The sequence below is a fragment of the Ischnura elegans genome, chromosome X, assembly GCF_921293095.1.
Source record: "Ischnura elegans chromosome X, ioIscEleg1.1, whole genome shotgun sequence".
NCBI lineage: Eukaryota > Metazoa > Arthropoda > Insecta > Odonata > Coenagrionidae > Ischnura > Ischnura elegans.
Window position 1 is genome coordinate 106,664,172 of NC_060259.1, and position 21,107 is coordinate 106,685,278.

The 21,107-nt window shown below is 40.1% G+C and overlaps 2 protein-coding genes across 4 annotated transcripts in view; one reads left to right on the plus strand and one right to left on the minus strand.

Moving 5' to 3' along the window:
* Positions 1-21,107, plus strand: part of LOC124170605 (tolloid-like protein 1) — a 370,867-nt gene that overhangs the window by 45,780 nt on the left and 303,980 nt on the right. The gene's annotated exons all lie outside the window — the stretch shown is intronic.
* Positions 14,068-15,422, minus strand: LOC124171241. Its single transcript, XM_046550384.1, has 2 exons — positions 15,410-15,422; positions 14,068-14,630 (listed from the first exon to the last, which is right to left on the minus strand). Exons 1-2 carry the CDS (start codon positions 15,420-15,422, stop codon positions 14,068-14,070), a joined length of 576 nt encoding a protein of 191 aa, XP_046406340.1.

The following is a 21,107-nucleotide window of genomic DNA, read 5'->3' on the forward strand; positions in this document are numbered from 1 at the left end:
CTCAGTGGAGAGCTAAAATAAACTCCCACGAAAAATGCAGCCTACATATTCTGTCTGCCTATGATGTCAAATTTCAATCCTTGTTACGTGTTATTTCTTTTTTACATGTAAGTATCAAACAACTTTACTTGACTTTTTCATGAACATTTTGCTTTGATGTGCCATTTTATTGTAAATTGTGTTTTTGCTCCAAGGGTTTTTTCCCAGAGCATAAAAAATATCAATTCTATTCTATTCTATTCTTCATGGTGATTTTACACTGTCCTATTGTAATCTTTTACTTTTTCATGCACATTTTTGTTCTGTATGCCTTCAGAAATATTTTTCATTCACGTCTCCCAAGTCTTCCACGCTTTGCGATATACCTTGTTTCTTATTTTCTTGTGGCTATTCTCTCCTTCTCCAGTCTTATCATTCTTGTGCTTTCTCAATTCTTCAAAGATATCTAAGACTTCTTGTGTGATCCATGGTATTTTTCTCGTCGACTTTTTTTCTACCAAGACCTTCTCCAGCTGCTGCCTGTAGTCCACTTCTGATATTTTCCCAACTCTTTTCCATTGATTTCTTGGTCATTCATCTCCGAAATTGTTCTCCTCTGTTTCTCATAATTCCAGCAGACATGAGCATCCTTCAAATTTTCTATTTGCTAAACGTTTTTCAGTACTTCCTTCAGTTTTTTTTTAGTTCAGGCGGCATGCCATCATTACGAAGCTATGGTTACTGTCTGTATCTGCCCAAGGGAAGCCTTTGTAGTCCTTCACCCAGTCCAAATGCCTGAATCTTTGTTTTGGTAAAATATATTCCACTGATTCCCACTGATTCCGAATATGACGAGGTATACTCATATTCTGGTGACATATTTTATCCTAAATATGGAAGAAGTTGCCAGTGTTTTCTTCCGTTCTTAATTCCTAGGATATTTATCAATGTGTGGCCTTCAAGTTGATTTGGATTTTCGGCCGAGAAAGTTCAATAAAAAACAAATTCGTGTATTCAACTCATTTATAAATACTACTTATAAGTAACTGCTTTCATATCTGACGTCGTTTGATGTTCAAAATCAAAGTTAGGCTATTTTCCATGCAAAATAATTCAACAAGTATATTTTTTCAAGCCACTATTCTTCTACCTGCGTGAGTGAACCACAATGCCATTTTTAGTCTACGAGAATAAATTGACGTCAGTTAGGGTTTAGCGTATTTGAGATATCAGAAAATAGTATTTTAGACCATTTTTTCTTCATTTTTATGTTTTTGTTAACCTTGCAAAACTTATTTATCTAACTCACCCTGTCAGTCTTCGTCAGTGAATTGGAAACGAAATATTCATACTCAGAGAAAGCGAAGGCTCCTGGGAAGCATTATTAGTCCTTGGCTACTCGTAGAGAAGAGATTTGAGAAGAACATGCCCACGTTAATAGGGTAGTTTCCTTCATCAAAGAAAACGAAAGGCATTGCTTGCGATTCGTTACCCACCATTAGTGTATTCATAATATACAAATGATTTGGTTTTAGAAATCCCGGTTTAGACGAACGGCAATGGTCAATTTTAACCGCATTTGAAAAAGGCCCTAGTTTCTATACGAGTAGATAGGAGTTTTACATCGTCTGAGATTACCAATGCATGCATGAGGCACAGAGCTCAGGGAAACATGTGTTAATAATTACCTATTAAAACTGGCTATGGTCGGAAAGTTTCCTTCGTTTGATAAGGTATTCCTTATTTAAGCCAAGCCATACCAGCTAGCAGAGTACTCTGCTACCAGCTAACATCCTGCGTCGTATCAGCGCTCAAAACCTCGCCCCAAGGTCACCTCACTTGCGGCAGCGGGAACCAGAATGACGTCACACGGACTTTTCTCGGCATTCATAATTAGCCGTCGCGTTTTCGCGCGCTTGAAAATTTTCACTTTTCATTTAATCACGAAAAATAGATATCGTCATTTAAAATCTAAAAGTGTGAAATGCGCACTCCAGGAGTAATAATCTTTCGATTTAGTTAATAAAAAAATAAAAGGAAACCACCCAATTGCGTTTGTAGACTACGAAATGAGGTTTGACCACGTGGATTGGAGCTCAATGCTTGAATTCTGGAGGAAATCTTGCATGGTTTGCAATGTGGGAGATGTGGCTGCGTTGCTAAAAAGATGTAAAAAGTGCGGAAACAATTTACCTCCCCGTAGGAATGATTGTGTCTCGTTACTGACCGTCGGACACATCCTGGAGGCGCGTTGTACAGGTTATTGCGCGGTGCGGCTATTGTGTTGCGGGAAAAAAAGGTATCGTGGTTCACTCACGCAGATAGAAGAAGAGTGGCTTGAAAAAAATATACTTACTGAATTGTTTTACATGGAAAATAGCCTAAATTTGATTTTGAACATCAACCGACGTCATATATGAAAGCAGTTACTTAAAAGCAGTGTTTATAGATGAGTTGAATACACGAATTTGCTTTTAATTGAACTTTCTCGGCCGAAAATCCAAGTCAACTTGAGGGCCACACATTGATAAATGGCAATGGCTGAGGAGTGCCTCTCAAGGAGTACGTGGCACAAGTCATTTGCCAAAGACCGCTCATGTCTCACTGCTCGAGCAGTAGTGACATTGAAGCAAAGCACGTGGTAGGGGTGACCAATCTAAGCCCGCAGCAACCCTCTTTTTCTCCCTCGGCATGGATATGGGCGGAAAATTTCCAAAATGGCGGGTTTTGTTATGCTAGTGTTCTGTTTTCAATGATCTCATCAGTCGAGGTGTCATACTCCATATGTGCAAAAGAGGATGTCTGTTTGCCTGTCCGCAATACATTTCTATAGGGCTGAACAGATTGCAACCAAAGTTAGTACATAGGTGCTTCTCATGCTCCCGACTCCCGCAGTGCTACTTTCGGTTGCGTCCTTAGCGTAGTTTTCTCATTGCCGTTCGCTCCGTCACGTCATGCAACTTCTGCGGTTGGGCATCCTGCCGGGTAGGCATCCCTCTTGGCAATTTCAAAGCATAAAAGCAAAATTATTAAAAGTATTCTACCGATTAAGGTAGGTTTCCATGGAGTGCTTGAGAAGGAATCCTGGAGCCTCCCCGTACATCATGCGCATCCCTCTTCAGTGCACATTAAGACCTACTACCTTTCATTCTATCCAAAAATCCTATTCTTTTCCTTCCCCTCCCTCGTTTCCCTAACAATCTTCCCTCTAACACTGTTTTCAACATCCCATCCCCTCTAACTACTCGTTCCATCCATACCTTCTATCTCCTCCGTATCTCATCTAAAAGCTGCCTCTGCTCATCCACCATGTCCAGCACTTCGTCGTTCCTCCTCCTCTCCATCCACTTCACCTTCTCCATTCTTCGCCACACCCACATCTCGAATGCCTCAAGCCTTCTTTCGTCCTCCTTCCTAAGTGTCCACGTTTCTGCACCGTAAAGCGCTACACTCCAGATAAAAATCTTCACTAACCTTTTCTTTACACTCTTACATAACGATCCTGTCAGAAGCTCCTTCCTGTTCATGAACGCCTCCTTTGCTAATGCAATTCTCTTCCTAATGTCCTTACTGCTGTATCCGTTTTCCTCTAACGTACTGCCTAAATAGTTGAATTGCTCAGCCTGCTCAAGTTTTTCACCACCCACCTTTATCTTAAGTCTAACATTCCTCGCTCTTGAGGCTTTACAGAACCGCATAATCTCGGTCTTCCTGTGATTAATCCTCATCCCATATTCCTCGCAACGCTCGTGTAACGCATCCACTAGAGTCTGAAGCCCCCTCGCTGACTGGCAGATCAACGCCTGATCATCCGCGAATCTCACTGATTTGAACATCATTCCTCCCACTTTTACTCCATCTTCTAACTCATCCCACGCTTGCCTTACCATCTCTTCAGCGTACACGTTAAAAGGCAGCGGCGATAAAGGGCAGCCTTGCCTCACTCCGCGGCCCATTCTTGCCCACCCAGATTCTCCGTCCGCTACCTTCACTTGCGCAGTCTGTGCCATAAACAGATTACGAATCAGTCGCCTATCCCTCCAATCAACTCCCATTTTCTTCAGAATATCCATTAACTTTACCCAATTCACTCTATCAAATGCTTTCTCAAAATCCACAAAGCAGGCATACACGTCTTGGCCATATTCTAGGTTCCTCTGCACCTGGGACCTCATTATCGCTATTGCGTCACGAGTTGACTTTCCTTTTCTAAACAAAATTCACTAACTCTTGGTTAACTATGTGGTATTCCATTATTTCCTGGATATAGACAGTTACTTATACCACTTAAATAAGTGGTATAAGTAACTGTCTATATCCAGGAAATTTCCTTTTCTAAAACCAAACTCTTCCACTTCCTCCTCTCCTCCATTGCATTTATCATGCTCTCCGTTATCCACGGCTTCTTTATCATTCTACTCTCAACGTACCCAATTGTCTTCTCATCCGCTTTGACTATTCCAGTTTTAATAATACCCCATCCTTCCTCTATAGTTTTTGTACTTTCAATCTCCCGGGTGCTATTTTCAACAAGTTCCTGATATTCCCTTATCATAATCCCCTTCAGAGCTTCTTAATTCCATTTCTTCGCCTTCTTAACATTCATAAGTTTTTTGAATCTGACGTTGCATTTCATAAGTACTAAATTGTGGTCTGAATCCGCATCCGCTGCAGGGAAGCTGCGCGAGTTTTTCACACTATTCCTAAACCTCTGCCTTACCATGATGTAGTCTATCTGATATCTCCCAATGTCCCCAGGACTTTTCCATGTGCACCTTCGCCCTTTGTGATGATTAAACCAAGTGTTTGTCATGAATAACTTGTTTCTCCTGCAAAATTCTGTTGCTTTCTCTCCCCTGTCGTTCCGATTTCCTAATCCAAATTCTCCTACTTCGTTTCCATCCCTCCCTTCTCCGACTGAAGCGTTCCAGTCCCCCATTACTACCAGATTTTTCTTACCTAGTGTTTCTCTAATTATTTCTTCGAGCTGTTCGTACACCTCATCTACTTCTTCTTCCCTATGATTGCTGGTTGGCATGTAAACTTGAACCACCACAAGGTTGGTGGGTCGTGCCTCAATTTCTACCACAAGAATTCTATCGTCAACCTGCTCTATGCCTACCACACGGTTTCCCATCTTCCCGTTTAATACTAAGGCTACTCCTCGTTGACTTTCCTCTCCACCACTATACATAACCCTGTACCCGTCACTCCAGTAGTCCCCACTATCGTTCCACCTAACTTCGGATAGACCCAAGATATCTATCTTCCCTTTATCCATTTCCCTTTTGATATTTTCTAACTTCCCCGCCCTCATCATAGTTCTCACATTCCATGTCCCTATATTCATCGATGCCTTCTTCTTCTCCATCCTCTTGGTCTTCTTGTCCCGCTCCTGGGATGCTACTGCTGATGCTGAAAAAGATGATGATGATATGTCTCTGCAAGGATTTCGCATGATACGGACCCCGAGGACCTTGCCGATCTCGTTGCCACCTACGACACCCGCCGTTAAGGGCTGGCTCTCGCGATTCCATCCGAGGCTAGTTTGATCAAACTCCATGCTTTCAGGGAAGAGATAGTTGGTAGGGTTTCCCACTTCCATGCCAACAGTGTCTTTTACGTGACACCATCACGTGGACTACCTTTCGTCTGGCTCCTACCCTTAGACCTCTCTGGCATGGGTGGCCCTACCGGGAATAATTTCGAATTAATCCCGCCAGCGCAGCTCGAGGGGTCATAGGAACACGCAAGCCTTTCCACCGCGACAAGGTTGTAGCCCAAGGGAAAGGTAAAAGCAAAAAGAAAACAAAAATCCTGCTTTGACTATGAATTCCAAGTTCCAAGTTTCCGAGTTCTCTGGTTACCATCCTTACCGAGCAACGCCAATGTGGCAGGCTAATTTTCTATTATAGTAGTGACGAGTAATACATTAATGACATCCATCTATATTGCCACTTAACTCGAATTTTTTCGTCAAAATATAACAATTCACAATAAAATGTATAATTAGTGAAAATTTGTTTTAGACATGGATTTAACGGCATGAATGTCATTTAGGAGTTTATTTGAGAGAAGAAACTCAGAAATATAAATTTGGTTTAATAGTTCTATTGAAAGGATAAAAATGGTGGTCATTTTCCAACACAGCAACTTTTTAATACAAATATTAAGTTTCCATTGATATTGGCTGTAAGTGGGTCATTTTCTACTACTTTCGGGTGAAAAATACAGTAGTGATATTTATTTTGGCCACTAACGCATAATTTGTTAAAAGTTTAAAATTTTTAGCAAATGCTTTATGTCCTCAAAATTGTTTATCAGAGTATGATTAACAACATTTGCATAACAAAAGACATGCTATCAATAAGTGAAGATAGGTGTCATTTTTTATATGGCAGATATTGTACGATTTCACGGTAATAGTTGGTTGAAAATTGTTTTTGGGAACTTTTGGTAAGAAACGGGTCAAAGCAATTGGACATATTTTTCTGCAATAGTAAAAATATCCGGAAGAATCGAGGAAATTAGGGCAAAGTTTTGTAACAGTTCTTATAAGTAACTGCATCATTTGTGAATGGGATCAAATTTTTTTAAATTATATAACGTTATATTTTAAAATTTTCTAATCTGCTTGTTTTTTGATTCATTATCATATGCCAAGGTTTCCCGCGAATATTCCTTGCACTTGGATTTTCTTCGTTATATGGTTGTGTTTATGCACTCATTTCCGATGTAATTGATATCATCTTTAGTACTTTCACCAAATAATATTACATCTTTGTTAGTTTTTGTCGACGTCATTCAAAGTCGGAAAGCATTAAACAGATACTTTTTATAAATACTTAGCGTTTTTATGAGACCAGTTCGACATACTTCAAGAAATGCATTATAAAAAACATAAAAGTTCTTAGTAGAAACGAAATTGTATTTTTATATTTCAAGATAACTTCAGTGAGTTAGCAATTCTAAACTATTTCACTTAATAAAGGATAAGTAGCAACACTGTCTATGGAAAATAACCAACCACTCGTCAAAAAGTTTCCACAGTAGCGTAATATTCGATGACTGCTATTATTTGAATATGATAACGACGTACTTAATCCAAAACTTTTGTGCACTTTACTACATCAACTTTGTTAAAATGTGTATAATTTATTTCGTCGGTTGCAATCGGATAGCATAGCTTTAATTATATATATAAAGAACATAACGTAATTACTGTGGAAATACTTGTTTGTTATTTCTGCAAAACGATGTCCAAGAACAATTTAAGCTTTTCAATCCGGGTGATGACGAGAGCGAAGAACGATGAAACTGGGTGGTGGATGAATGCGACAAATACTTCGCGGCTTGTGAACTATTTCACGGAGGATGTAATTATAATTATTAGTGTATAATTCAGGTCAGTTGTTGGGTAACAAGTTCTTTGCATTAGTTACTTGGGGGTAGAGTGGTACATTCCCATGACTTCTTACATGCATCGTATTTCGCATGTATTTTGTTTTCAAGACGATGCATAAGATAAAAAAGTGAAACGGTAAAATATACTGCTGTGCATCCTATCACACTTCAATAAATAGCAAATTTTATTGTGACAGCTGACTTAGTGGTCACATGATTCCTCTTGAAAAGCTGCGTGGCGGACTGAAATTTTTTATTTTGCTTGGAACTAAGTTTATAAACCACCGTAATATTTACCGAAGTAAATGATTTCAAATTAACTAACTGTTTCATTTGGTTACTTTATAAGTTAATTTATAATTTTGAGCCTTTGACGCATTTTATACCCATAATATATTCATGGTGAAACAAAACACACAAAAGTGCGCGTTCGAGTGGTTTTGATCACTGAGTTCCAACCGCCATTTCTTTAAGTTCGTCGTTTGGGGGAAAATCAAATCCTATACCTGAACGTTCGGCAAGATATCTCTCTTATTTCATCGCTTCTTTGAGAATATAGTGAAGTTGTGCGGTGATGTTCTCCCTGTTGTTCTGAGAAATATTTTTTCTTCATTGCTCAAGCCAATCGAAGCCAAGCTCGTCGCGCACGTTTCTCGAGAAGCTCGCAGCCTGATTCAGGTCGAAGCTGTGCACCGCCCTTTTTTCGCTCATAGAAAAAATTAGAACATTTAAATACAGTCATATCATTAAAAATTTCGATGTTAGGTGCATGAGTGCATCTGGTGATTTCTAAAATATCCAGTTTTACACTTTTGTCATGTACATGTAAAATTTTAATATTAAAATCACTGTTGTGGCCGGATTCGGACAGGTGTTTAGAAAAATGGGAAATGGAGTCTTTCAAACGAGCACTTCTTTTGTGTTCATCAACACGAGTTTTAAACTTGACGACGTACACACCGTTGCACTCATCACATGTCAGGGCATAGACACCACTATTGTCTTCAGGATGCTCTTAGTCCTTAGAGTTAAAAATCACTTTACCAAGGGAGGTCGGGGAGTAAAAACACACTCGGTATTTGTCTTTGGATATGAGGTTGTGAACACTGTAAGACAGGGGGCCAAGGCGAGGTAATTTGCACCACTGTTTGGGTTCTGTTTTGGGGACCGGCAGCAAACTGGTTAGGGTGGGCGATACTCTTAGTCGGGTTTTTTTGGCCAGTAATTTACGGATGACGTCATCATTATAGCCGTTATTAGAACATATCGATTTAATTACATCAAGTTCCTGGTTGAAACTTGAAGCAGTCATTGGGATACAAAGTAGTCTGTTTAACATAGATTTAATGCCCGCAATCTTGTGGGAGTAAGGATGGTTTGAATCTGCGAGGATAAGTACATCCGTAAAGGTACTTTTCCGGTAGATTGCGAAGTCATGTTTGCCTTCTTTGAGGGAAATCGTGAGATCTAGGAAGTGGATTGAATCACCTCCGAGTTCAGAAGTAAAATTGATGGATCGGTGGAGGGAATTGAGTAGCCCAAGAAAGGAGGCCAGTTGTCTCTTGCTACCGGTCCATAAGCAAATAATGCCATCCACATATCTAAAGTAGTAGCACAAGTTTTTTAAAAGAGGGTGATGAGAGTTGAACAGTTTACTTTCCAGGTTATCCATAAAGATATCGGCCAGGATAGGCGAGAGAGGAGAGCCCATAAAAAGGCCGTGGTTTTGTCTATAAAACTGGTGATTGAATTGAAAATAATTTTGGTCCATGCACACTGATAATAGTTTTTAGAAGTCACTCACTAGGTCTTCATTGAAGGATGATTTCCTGAGCCAATCTAGAGTTATATCTATAGCTTCTTTGGCAGGTACGGAGGTAAAAAGGTTGGAAACATCAAAAGATACCAGTTTTCCATTTGGTGGGGGGGTTATTGTTGAAAGACTTTTTGCTAGCTCAGAGCAATTTTCAATGCTTTGCGTAGGCTTGAACCCCGAGAGGGTCCGTATGAGTGTATTTAGCTTTGAAGAAAGGAGGTGGGAGGGAGAAGAAAAATGGGAAACCACAGGGCATATGGGCACGTTACACTTGTGGGTTTTGGGTAAGCCGTACATTTTCGGTGGCAATGGATTCATTTTAATAAGATGTCTCATTTCTTGAGGTGAGAGTAAGGAGGTGCATCTGTTCACAGTGGATATAAGTTTATCTTGAAAAATGGGGTGGGGTCTTTGTTTAGCAGTTCGAAGTCGTTTGTCGATATAAAGTCATAGAACTTCGTTAGGTAATCACGTTTGTTGAGGATGACGATACTAGAACCTTTGTCAGCTTTGGTGAAGATGAGATCGTGGTTTGTGGCGGCCGACTTAATAGATTTTAACAAGTGGGAGGAAGAGGCAGGTGAAGAATTTGGGATTCTAGTGAGGTTTTTAGAAATATGTTCAGCGATTTGGTGCTTTTTGCCGGGAGGTTCACTACGAAGGGCTACTTCACAATCAACCAAGAAATTACAAGCAGCCTTCTTGCTGATGGGTTGGGAAAGTGAGTATTTGTAACCCTTGCTAGGGAAGTTGACTTCTTGGTCCGTAAAGTTGTGGTCAGAAAGGTTGATGACCCGTGGAGGGAAGGATCTGGGGGCCCGATTAGCACACAGTGGAGGGGTGGTTGGTCGTTGTGAAATACGAAGAAGGTAGTTTTTTGCTGATCACCTTACGTTTATTGAAGGCGATGCGGCTGCGCAGATCCTTGACGTGGTCTTGGAAAGAACTCCACTGGCACCAGTGCAGACGATGTCCCAGCTCCAGGTGAAGGTAGTAGAGATAGTGGGATAGGGAATCCCTCTTCATGAACCAGCTTTTTAGTTCCTCTCGGATCCATGTCCTCTGGGCTTGGGCGATGGCTGCTCTGGAAGCTGCGGATGACGTCTTGGTAGCTATGTGGACGTAATTCAGGATGAGTTGAAGTTTAAGGCACTCGTTGTTAAAGAATATGTTAAGGCTTGCGAGACGAAGTTTGACTGAAAGCTTCTTGAAGAGAAACGCCTTTTTTTGCCGTACTAGCATTGCGAATAAAATCAACTGATTTGGGCGTTACTTGGTGGAACGATGAAATATTCATGGTGAAACAAAACACAGTACTATTCCACAAACTTTTATTTTAACAGTCTACTAGCTTCGACGTTTACACCGTCATTATCAAGACTAACTGAGCAATAGCGTACAACGTCCAGCCTTATTTATCCAACAATAGTGTGAGGGAAGGAGGAGGGGGGGGAACTAAATGAGGAGGAGCATTGTTGGTTGGGCATTGTTGGTTGGATTGGAGGGTCAAAACACAAAGTATAAAAGGTTGGGGGGGGGGGCAGGCAGATAGAAAGCCAGGTGGTAACGAGGTTAATGGGAAGGGGAGGAGGAAGGAATGTCATGTACATGACAAAAGTGTAAAACTGGATATTTTAGAAATTTTAGAAATCACCAAATGCATTCTTGCACGTAACATCGAAATTTTTAATGATATGACTGTATTCAAATGTTCTAATTTTTTATCTACTGTTTTAAAATCTTACTTCTTCCTTGACAATCCTTCCTCCTTGATTTTATCCATAATATATTATTCAGAACGCAGCAAATAGAACTTAATAATATTAAATTATATATAAATAGAGCATACATGTATGCAAAAGTATACGTTGTATCGCCCAGGTACAAAGTATAGGCTTCATTCCATTCCATGAATTTTTTTCCAAGTCAGACTTAATGCTGGGAAATTTCATAAGATGGAGTCTCAGAAATGGATATTTAAGTAAATTTCTTTTGTCAAGGAAACATATCCCCACTGTCGATCATCATCTTTCCGAAGAACGCACAGAAAAGCACACGTTTGTCATAAATATCCACCAGTAACACGAGGTGTACCGCATAGTAGTAACACCAGCAAAAATGGGAGTTCATAGCAATAGTAGTAGAAATAATTTAGCTGTAGTTAATACCGAATCCATATTCTTGTCCGACGGATGACTCAAGTAGTCCTTGTAAACAGTTCAATCATTTTTCCGTCAAAAGGTCAGCCAACCGGTGAAACCCTTGATGATTGTTGGACAAAGTGGAATGAGGGATTTACCCTTATTTAATAGAGGGACCCTAAAGAATACAACATGGCGGCTTTCGTTTTCAACAAGTGATTAAGAAACATTTCGCTGCACAAAGGATGGCTAACAATACCTTGTATGGAAAATATAAGGGATTTAAAAGTGAAATGGTGAAGTGTGTACCGCAATGCATTATCTTACATTCGATTGAATTGTAAATTTTAATGCAACAACTGACTTAGTGGCCACAATGATAACTTGAATAAAACGATTATTTCGAAAAATTTTGCGCTATGCTCCCTATAAAATTGAACTAAACTAAAAGGAAAACTTTGGCATTTATCTAACCGGTTAAAAAAATATATCATAATACGTTTGAACCTTTTTGGCGAAGATACTCGTCGATTTGATGGTTACTTATCAGCAGCCTTTGTTCTATTCAACGATATTTCTCGGCCATTTTCTTTTTCCCGTCTTAGACCTCCCTCGTTTTGCGAACTTTACACCTGTACGCATCTGTCGTGTACTGGACTCGGTAATTATCCGTCATACCTTTGCTCCGTTATTATCATGATATTGTCATGATGCTATTTACCTCTTGTCATCCCTTTAATCCTCATCGCTATTCTGCATTAACTATTCTGCTTTTCGTGATTTAATTGGGTCGTAAGATAATATGTTTAATACTCATTACTGCGATCTTTTCGAGCATTTGCATTTTAAGAATAAATTACCTGGGTATTTATCCATCAAATTCCTCGCCGCCAAAAATATACCGAAAACCGCCGAGTTTCAGTATTTTAAGAAATTAATTACTTCATGTATGAGATGGTGAATGTCTCTCCAGTCACTGAATAATTCATTGCATGAAGTCATTCGCCGTAATATGGAATTAATGAAACCTGTTTACGATGATGAGAGGGGAAGATCTTATCGCTAAAGAAGGAAGATACATATTTTAATGTTATTTGCTTCTGACTGATATATTTAGCCAATTTGATGCAAATGAAGAAGAGATCGAGCATCTCATGTGTTGCCCATTATGAAAACTTTTTATAGATCCTTCGACTCAATTTGCAAACCAGGCATTCCGAAAACAATTGTCAACTAATTATTTTCGCTGAATTAACCCACCGTTAGTTGCGTGGCGTCAATTTGACGCCAGGCAAATTTCTTTTCTTTGCCCATTTAATATTTTTGTTATAGTGAGACCACTGTCATTCTGTGCATCTCATTATTTTGTGTTTCTGAGATGGATGCTGATGCGTTTGTATTTATTCTCACTTCAGCAGGTTAAAAAGTCATTTTTAGTTTTGTTGTCGGATGGACGCCACGTGACTACTTGTGTTACACCAGGTTGCATGCTAATTATCCTGACGAGGCTTAATGAAAGCATTTATTTGACTATTTTTTTATTTATTTACACGTAACTCTTTAACAAAATTTGTACTATTATTATTCTCTCTTAATTTCATTATAATGAACAATTTATGACACCTTGAATAATACGAATATTTCGAAATGTTTGCACTGTGATTCCTCTAAAACTGAGAAAACATTGATATGTATCTTACCTGTTATAACAATATCATACATTACATTTGAACCTTTTTGGCTTAGAAATATCTTTTGTCAGTGAGTTCTTGTCGGTAAATTGCATTGCACTCGAACAATCAACCTGGAGACGTTTTTCAAATGTCCACCTTCGTCAAATTAATACGTTTCTAATAAAGTCACAAATTCCTATTCACACAATCGATTTGGCTCTATAAACTTTTAGAACCATTGGTCAATGTGTCAACTTGAGAAAATTCCCCTGGGTATATCTGCGACCCGTCTAATACAAACGTCTTTCTCTTGGCGAACGAGCAATGGTTTGGTCAGTGCTGATTTTCGGGTTCCTCAGCCGCGTTCGTTGTTTTTGGATGACAACAGTTTCGGGAGCCATCCTGCTCCCGTCAGGTCGTTTTTGGCCGCCTTATATGGCTCTGTGCCGCTGCCTGTCGGACGCTGATTGGTCAATACCCTCTTCCAAACGTTGCTGATTGGGTAGCCTTGGTCTCGGTTGAAATTATTGTTTTTGTGTATTTCCAAGGCTTCCCTGATCAGCCTTGGATAGTAGCGATTGTCCTTGGCCACCATCTTCGTTCCTTCGAAGTCTATACTGTGACCTGCCTCACTCCACGCGTGTTCTGCAATGGCCGACAGGAGGAGCTGCTGCTGTTTTGTGGCTCTTGCATGTTCTTTTATCCTGGTCGCCATTCCTCGGCATGTCTCTCCTATGTAAGCTTTCCTGCACGAACACGGCACTTTGTAGACGCCTTCACATAAGTCTTGTGGAATGTTGTCTTTCGGTCCAGGTACTAGGTTGTGGATCTTGGTCACACAATTGTACCTTGTGACCACGTCGTGTTTTCTCAGGATCCTTGAAATTCTTTCCGATACTCCCGCAATGTAAGGGATAGTCAGTAGTGCGTTGGGCTTGGTCAATTCCTCCTCCTGGCGTTGCTCGGATGGTCGTGAGTGCGCCCTTGTCACCTTATCGGCCCTTTTAAGGGCCATTCTCTTGTTGTAGCCATTCTTCTGTAGAACAGAGGCCAGCTATTTCTTCTCTGCATCTAATGATTCAGCGTCCGCGATGGTGAAGGCTCGGTGGAATAGAGAAGAAACCACGGAGGCTTTTTGCGCCGGATGGTGGTGTGATATCGCCATGAGGTATCTGTCAGTGTGCGTAGGTTTCCTGTACACTGCGTGCCCAAGCCTGCCATCGCCTTTCCTCTTGACCAAAACATCCAGGAAGGCCAGCTTGCCATCTTCTTCCTTCTCCATGGTAAACTGGATTCTTGGGTGTTGCTGATTGAGATGACAAAGGGATTTGTCAAGTTCTTCCGCGCCGTGTGGCCATACGACGAAGGTGTCATTTACATACCGCAGCCACAACTTGGGTTTCTTCTGATATGTCTCGATAGCTTTCGCCTCAAAGTCCTCCATGAAGAGATTGGCCATCACAGGGGACAGGGGCGATCCCATCGCTGCTCCGTCTGTTTGCTCATAGAAACTGCCATTCCACAGAAAGACGATGTTTTTCAGGCAATGCTCCACAAGCTTGGGGAAGTCCTTTGGGATGCCAGAGCTGGTCAGCTTCTTCACTATGTCCACGGAATCTGCAATGGGCACGTTGGTGAAGAGCGATACCACATCGAAGCTGACGATGATGTCTTCTTTTTCGATAGTGAGGTCTCTTATGATTTACACGAAGTGTGCTGAGTTCTTAACGTGGGAAGATGATTAGACGCAGAGAAGAAATAGCTGGCCTCTGTTCTACAGAAGAATGGCTACAACAAGAGAATGGCCCTTAAAAGGGCCGATAAGGTGACAAGGGCGCACTCACGACCATCCGAGCAACGCCAGGAGGAGGAATTGACCAAGCCCAACGCACTACTGACTATCCCTTACATTGCGGGAGTATCGGAAAGAATTTCAAGGATCCTGAGAAAACACGACGTGGTCACAAGGTACAATTGTGTGACCAAGATCCACAACCTAGTACCTGGACCGAAAGACAACATTCCACAAGACTTATGTGAAGGCGTCTACAAAGTGCCGTGTTCGTGCGAGGGTGAGAGAAACACAAGTGCATTCTGAGGATTGAAGGAGATGCTCCAAGCGAGCGAGAAAGTATGTCGCATAGCGAAAATGAAGCTCGATCATTGGCAAAATTTTATTCGCATGAAAATTTTGTATTCATGGCATAAATAAACTAAGATACGATTGTAACTATTTAAGGACACCCATTAATGTATCGAAAAAAGATGGATAAAGTTTTTGTTTATATTTACCCTCTATTAAAATTATCACCCGAATATGTATACCCCTCACATAAAAGATACCTATCAATCGAATGAATTGTTGCATTTGAATAATTGCTGTTGCTGATACAAACTAAAGTCAGCCATAGCTAATTGTGCGATGCCACCTGACCAGTTGCGTTCCGAAACGAAATGCTCCAGTCGGAGGCTTAAACAACAGCTACCACGACAGTAGGTAATTGGCAGCCGTGCTCACTCGCTGATGGAAATTAAAGCTCATAGTAAAACAGCCATGCTTGTGCCTAGTGTTCCAAAATTTTGTATCCCTCAAGCCGCAATAGCAGCCATATTGGAAAATAGACAACTTGGTTGCGCATAAGATTGAAACATCGAGAAACACATTTGCCATTTCTGAGTGTATTGACCCAAATACAGTCCTATATGATGTTTATGTTGCTAATATTTTATGCTGATAGACAATTTTAAGAATATAAAAGACTGGTTAAAATTTTTAAAATTTCAAAAAAATCATGCATTTGCAGAGTGAGCAAAATAAATGTCAACAGAGTATTTTGCATAGAAAAAGTAGAAAATGCCCCACTTTCTGCCAATACCTATGAAAAAAGAACATATGTTTTTAAAAGTCACTACATTGGAAAATGGCCGCCATTAAATATTTTCTGAAGCACAAAGGATCTAAATTTTAATTTTTTATGAGTTTCTTAAAAATCCTATATGGTACTAAAAACTAAATACAATTTTTTACAAATTTCACCTTATGTTGTGAACTATTATATTTTGAACAAATTTCGAGTCAAGAGGCACAATAGATGTTATTAACGTATTCATAGTCCCATATATTGCAGAAAGTGATCACTTGATTGACAAGATCTGTAAGATATATATTACATAAGCATTAAAAATCCGCCATATTGGAAATTGGCACTGAGGGACAAAAAGGGGGGTGCTGCGGGCTTAGATGGATGTCCTGAACTGACATGAACGACATACTTCTGTCGCAATCAGAAGTATTTTTCGGCGAGAGCTACGAGCTATAAGAGAAGGATGCAAGAACACGGAGGCGCTGTTTTCTTTGACCGGATTCTGGCGTGGGGCGGGCGAGTGAGTCGAGGGTCCTGGGGAAGGCCCGCAGCGCACTCTATGGTGTGTTGCACGCCCTGTGACGTAGGCGTCTGAAAGGGGGAGAGTGGAGAGGTGGGGAGGAGGAGTGGGCGACGTGGGGTTCTCTCCGCAACAGCGCTCCTAGCGCCATCCCGTCGGTCTGTATTCGCACTAAATGCTCTTATTCATCGTGTTTTCGCCATCATCTCCCCGCCCCGCTACGCGCACACATTAAGGGGTGGCCGTAAAAACTCCATCCCGGACGCCCCTGAGTTCCGGACGAGATAGGTATTCGCTAAGTCGGGCCAACGGTTTAGACGCTCTTCTCTCCGCTCATAAAATGATGCAAAACGGTCACACTCGAGAAAAACCACCTCCATCTTCGCACAGAACGGTTTCGCGGGTAAAGAATCAGCGCTTAACTCACATGAGTACTTGACCTGAAATTAGCGCTTCGGATTGTTGGCTTTCGAGAGAAATATGGGCTTGAACGGAGACCATCTCTTGGCACCCAAAGCATCAACAGCTAACCTTGTTTAAGTTCGTTATTCCTGATTCTCTTTCCTAAATTTGTCCTCGGGTTTTTTATATTTGTTCACCCTTTTTCTCTCGTCATCTGCATTGGTGAATGTTCCAGTGGAACATTGTTCCACCAAGGCATCGAAGAATCAACCCATTTCTTTATCTCACGGTAAAAAATGAATTCTGCCTGTATGGAATCGTTATCGCATTATAGCAAGTTAAATGTACCATTGCATCTGATCTTGAGGCAACAGTAACTCTGTCACGTCCCTTATGATAAACCTACTAGGTACTACCCCTTGTTATGAGCCTTTTCCCTTTTGATATCGTTGGAATTTTTTAAATATTCATCGTGTGCATCCTGCTAATCTGTGGAACAGAAGGTAAAAAAAACTTTGCGTTTGAGTAATGTCTGTCACATATTCCTAAAATTTAATTTACCATGGCTTCATGAAAAGTTTACGGTCTGAAAAAATTTATCATTAGGAACTTTAGGCAAGGGAAAACATTCATAGTTTTAGTTTCAAAATAAAATTATCTCGTGCGATAATAATTCCTCTCAAGAATTCCATCTCTGTTCAATTTTCATGGATGACATCAATCGTGATAGCTGTATGAATCCTCTTTACTGATTTAGAAAACTATCACTTTAACCTTCCTTGGCACTTGTATTGTATGGATAAAGATCTTGTGAAGGGATAGTTCATTTTACCGGGATGTAATTTGAGGAAATTAATACCATTTTGAAATCTGTTCACTCATCTCCCTAATTGGCTGGTTTCTTGAGGTAGGAGATGGTCGAGAGCTGAAGCAATGCGCATCATTGGTGGAGAGGTTGACTCGTTTTGATTGCCAGTGGATCTGCGATTGAAACTAATCGCATTTATTCCGATTGATATTCAGTAGGAGCGGTTGATTCTAAGTGGTTGACAACGTTTGTGGAAATTGATGAGCATGAAGTTGAAAAGTTAAAAGTTGAAGTTAAAAATATTTAATTCCGACGGGTCACTGTTTCCGTATCTTCAGCCATGGATGATTGAGAGCATTTTTCGAGCCAAGAAGAGATCGAATTTCTGGCTCATCTTTCAAACTTTAGGCATTGGAAAATTCGTGACGGCTTTGAAGACTTCCTTCTTATGGACGAATGTCTCCTCACTGTAAGTGATAAGGGTCCGTCGTTCATGTTTTTATTACGTGGTGGCATGCTTATTTGAGGGTCGAGTCTCAAAAATAAAATGAGTAACAGTATTTCCAACATAATTTAGTGAGTGTTTTATATATGTAAAGTTATTATTTTACTTTGCTTGTCTGTTTTCATTATTCATATCTATTGTGGCGCAATTAAAATTATGATATTACTGTTACATATTCTTCCCCGTTACCTCCGGTAATGATTGAATTTAAGATCCCTGTCGTTAGTCGTAGAGTTTGCAAGTTTTTTTTGTTCACTAGCAGACCTAAATCAGAAAATATTTTCTTTCACAGATTCTCTCTAAGATTAAATATGATTTTTAAAGAAAATTTGGCACTTTCTGTTGGAGATATAGTAACAGCTGATGTTTGTAAACAGTTTGTTGTCACCATTGTTGTTCTAGTTTACGTGCCTTTCTAAAGTAAAGAAAAATAAAAGGCTGAGCTACCGAAAAGAATAAGCTGCATTCTTTTTTCGCAAAATCCAACTGGTTATGGGCCCAGAGGTTACGCAAGGATAAGAAGAACGCAGTAATAGAAAGTAAAATCGTGAAAGAAGAAAAAGACACTGAATCCGGACAATTTAATTTTTCACGATGTCATCGGATGCTCATAGCGAAAGAATAACCGTCCAGAAGCTAAATGATAATAATTATCAAGCATGGAAATTCAAGATGAGAATGGTGTTAATAAGAGAAGGTACGTGGAAAGTAGTTGCTGTAGATAAACCAGAAAAATCCGAGGCGGGGTGAAAAGGAAAGGACGAGAAAGCACAAAGTACCATATCTCTTAGTGTAGAGATGGTCAGATTATACACATTTGCAAGTGTAAAAGTGCCAGAGAAATGTGGTTAGAATTGCAAAAAGTGCATGAAAGGGCCAATTTAAGCAATAAGTTGTATCTACTTCGAAAACTTTATCAATCAAAACTTAAAAAGGGTCAATCAATGCAAGAATATATAAAGTCAACATTAGAACTAATCGAACGTTTGCGGAGCATCGGAGAAGAAATTAAAGATTTTAATATAGCTGCTCTCTTGCTTAGTGGTTTGACAGATGAATATAGCACCCTTGTAACAGCCCTTGATACGCGTCCAGATGACGAACTCACATTAGAATACGTAAAAGGAAAACTGATTGATGAATTCACACGTAAGAATGAGTCCATAATATGCGATGAATCACGCAACCTGCAATCGGAGTCAGCTTTGAAAACACGAAAACCACATGAATCCAGATCGGAAAGAAGTAATTATAAAGAGACTCGCGAGTGTTTCGTTTGCAAGAAACGGGGACATTTAAAGAAGGATTGCAGAATATGGAAAGCAAAAATGAAAGAGTTCAAAAAGGAAAAAGACAGCCACGAGGCGCGAGGTGCTACAGATGCCAGCCTGAACGCATCGTTTGCTGCTGCGTTTTGTTCATGGTACGTAGTTTCGGGCGCTACGAGCCACATGACCAATGATATTGACTTCTTTACAAGAATTCGTCGAAATAAAGAAGGAAAGGTAATCGTTGCCAATGGGGAATTCATTGCTATTGAAGGGACCTCACAGTAGTGAAGGATACCTCAATTGCAAGATATCTCCGACAGAAATAAACAGGATACTATTGAAGGATGTTCTGTATGTACCTGATTTGCGAGGCAGCCTACTCTCGGTAAAGAAATTAGCTAAAGAAGGTAATGTGATGACTTTCAAGGAGAATGACTGCATAATTGATAAGAAAAACAAAACGCAAGCTGTGGGAAAGATTGATGGTGATCTTTATAAATTATCATGTCAAGAAATGGCTAATTCTGCGAAGTTTGGGAATCACCGGAATTGTATTCATCTATGGCATAGGCGGCTTGGACATAGAGACCCAGTTGCAGTGAAAAGGTTAATTGATGATAAACTTGCTATAGGAATAGAAATTGATAACTGCAATAAATTCTTGAGGTGTTGGAACTGTGTAAAAGGAAAATTATCGAAGAAATCATTTCCCAAAACAAGCAGTTATAAAGCTCAAAGACCCCTAGAACTCATTCACTTAGATATTTGTGGTCCAATGAGTACAGAAACTCCAGGGAAGAAACGTTATTTTCTCACATTTATTGATGATTACTCTCGTTACACAACTGTATATCTGCTACGCTTAAAGGAAGAAGTGTCAATCAAAGTGGAAGAATATGTTGCAGCAGATTCTACTAAATTCGGAAGAAAACCGAAAATTCTGCGAACGGACAATGGCGGTGAATATATAGGAAAGAAAACTCAGGATATTTTAAAGAAAGAAGGAATTGAGTTTCAGACCACAGTGCCATACAGCCCTGAGCAGAATGGAATAGCAGAAAGAAAGAATCGTTCTCTAGTTGAATCAGCTCGATGCATGCTGCTAGATGCGAATTTGCCAAAACAGTATTGGGGAGAAGCTATCATGACTGCATGCTATTTGCAAAATCGCTTGCCCAGTAAAGCCATTGATAAAACCCCATATGAGCTGTGGACTGCTGAAAAACCTGATCTTCAGCATATACGAGTATTTGGAAGCAAAGCTTATGCTTATCTTCCCAAAGAAAAACGGAGCAAGTGGGATTCACGTGCTCAAAAAGGATTTATGGTAGGATATAATGAAACTTCCAAAGGTTACAGGATCCTACAACCCAGTACGAATAGAATTATCATCAGCAGAACTGTAGTATTTGATGAAAATGTTACAGATAAAGAGGAATTAATCAAGGATATCGACCTAGAATCATCTGAGCGTTATACATACCAGGATGATAGGTTGATGAGAGAAAGAGAAATACCAATCACCAAGATAGATGATAACACCAAACTGGAAATGGACAGAACATATCAGCCAGTTCGAAAATCATCAAGAGAATGCAAGGGGGTGCCACCAAAATGGTTATCATACACTGTTAAAATTAACCCAAAGCCCGATCCAGAGTCTTTAGAAGAGGTAATGGAATTGCCTGCAAATGAAAGAGAGGAGTGGATGAAAGCCGCTGATG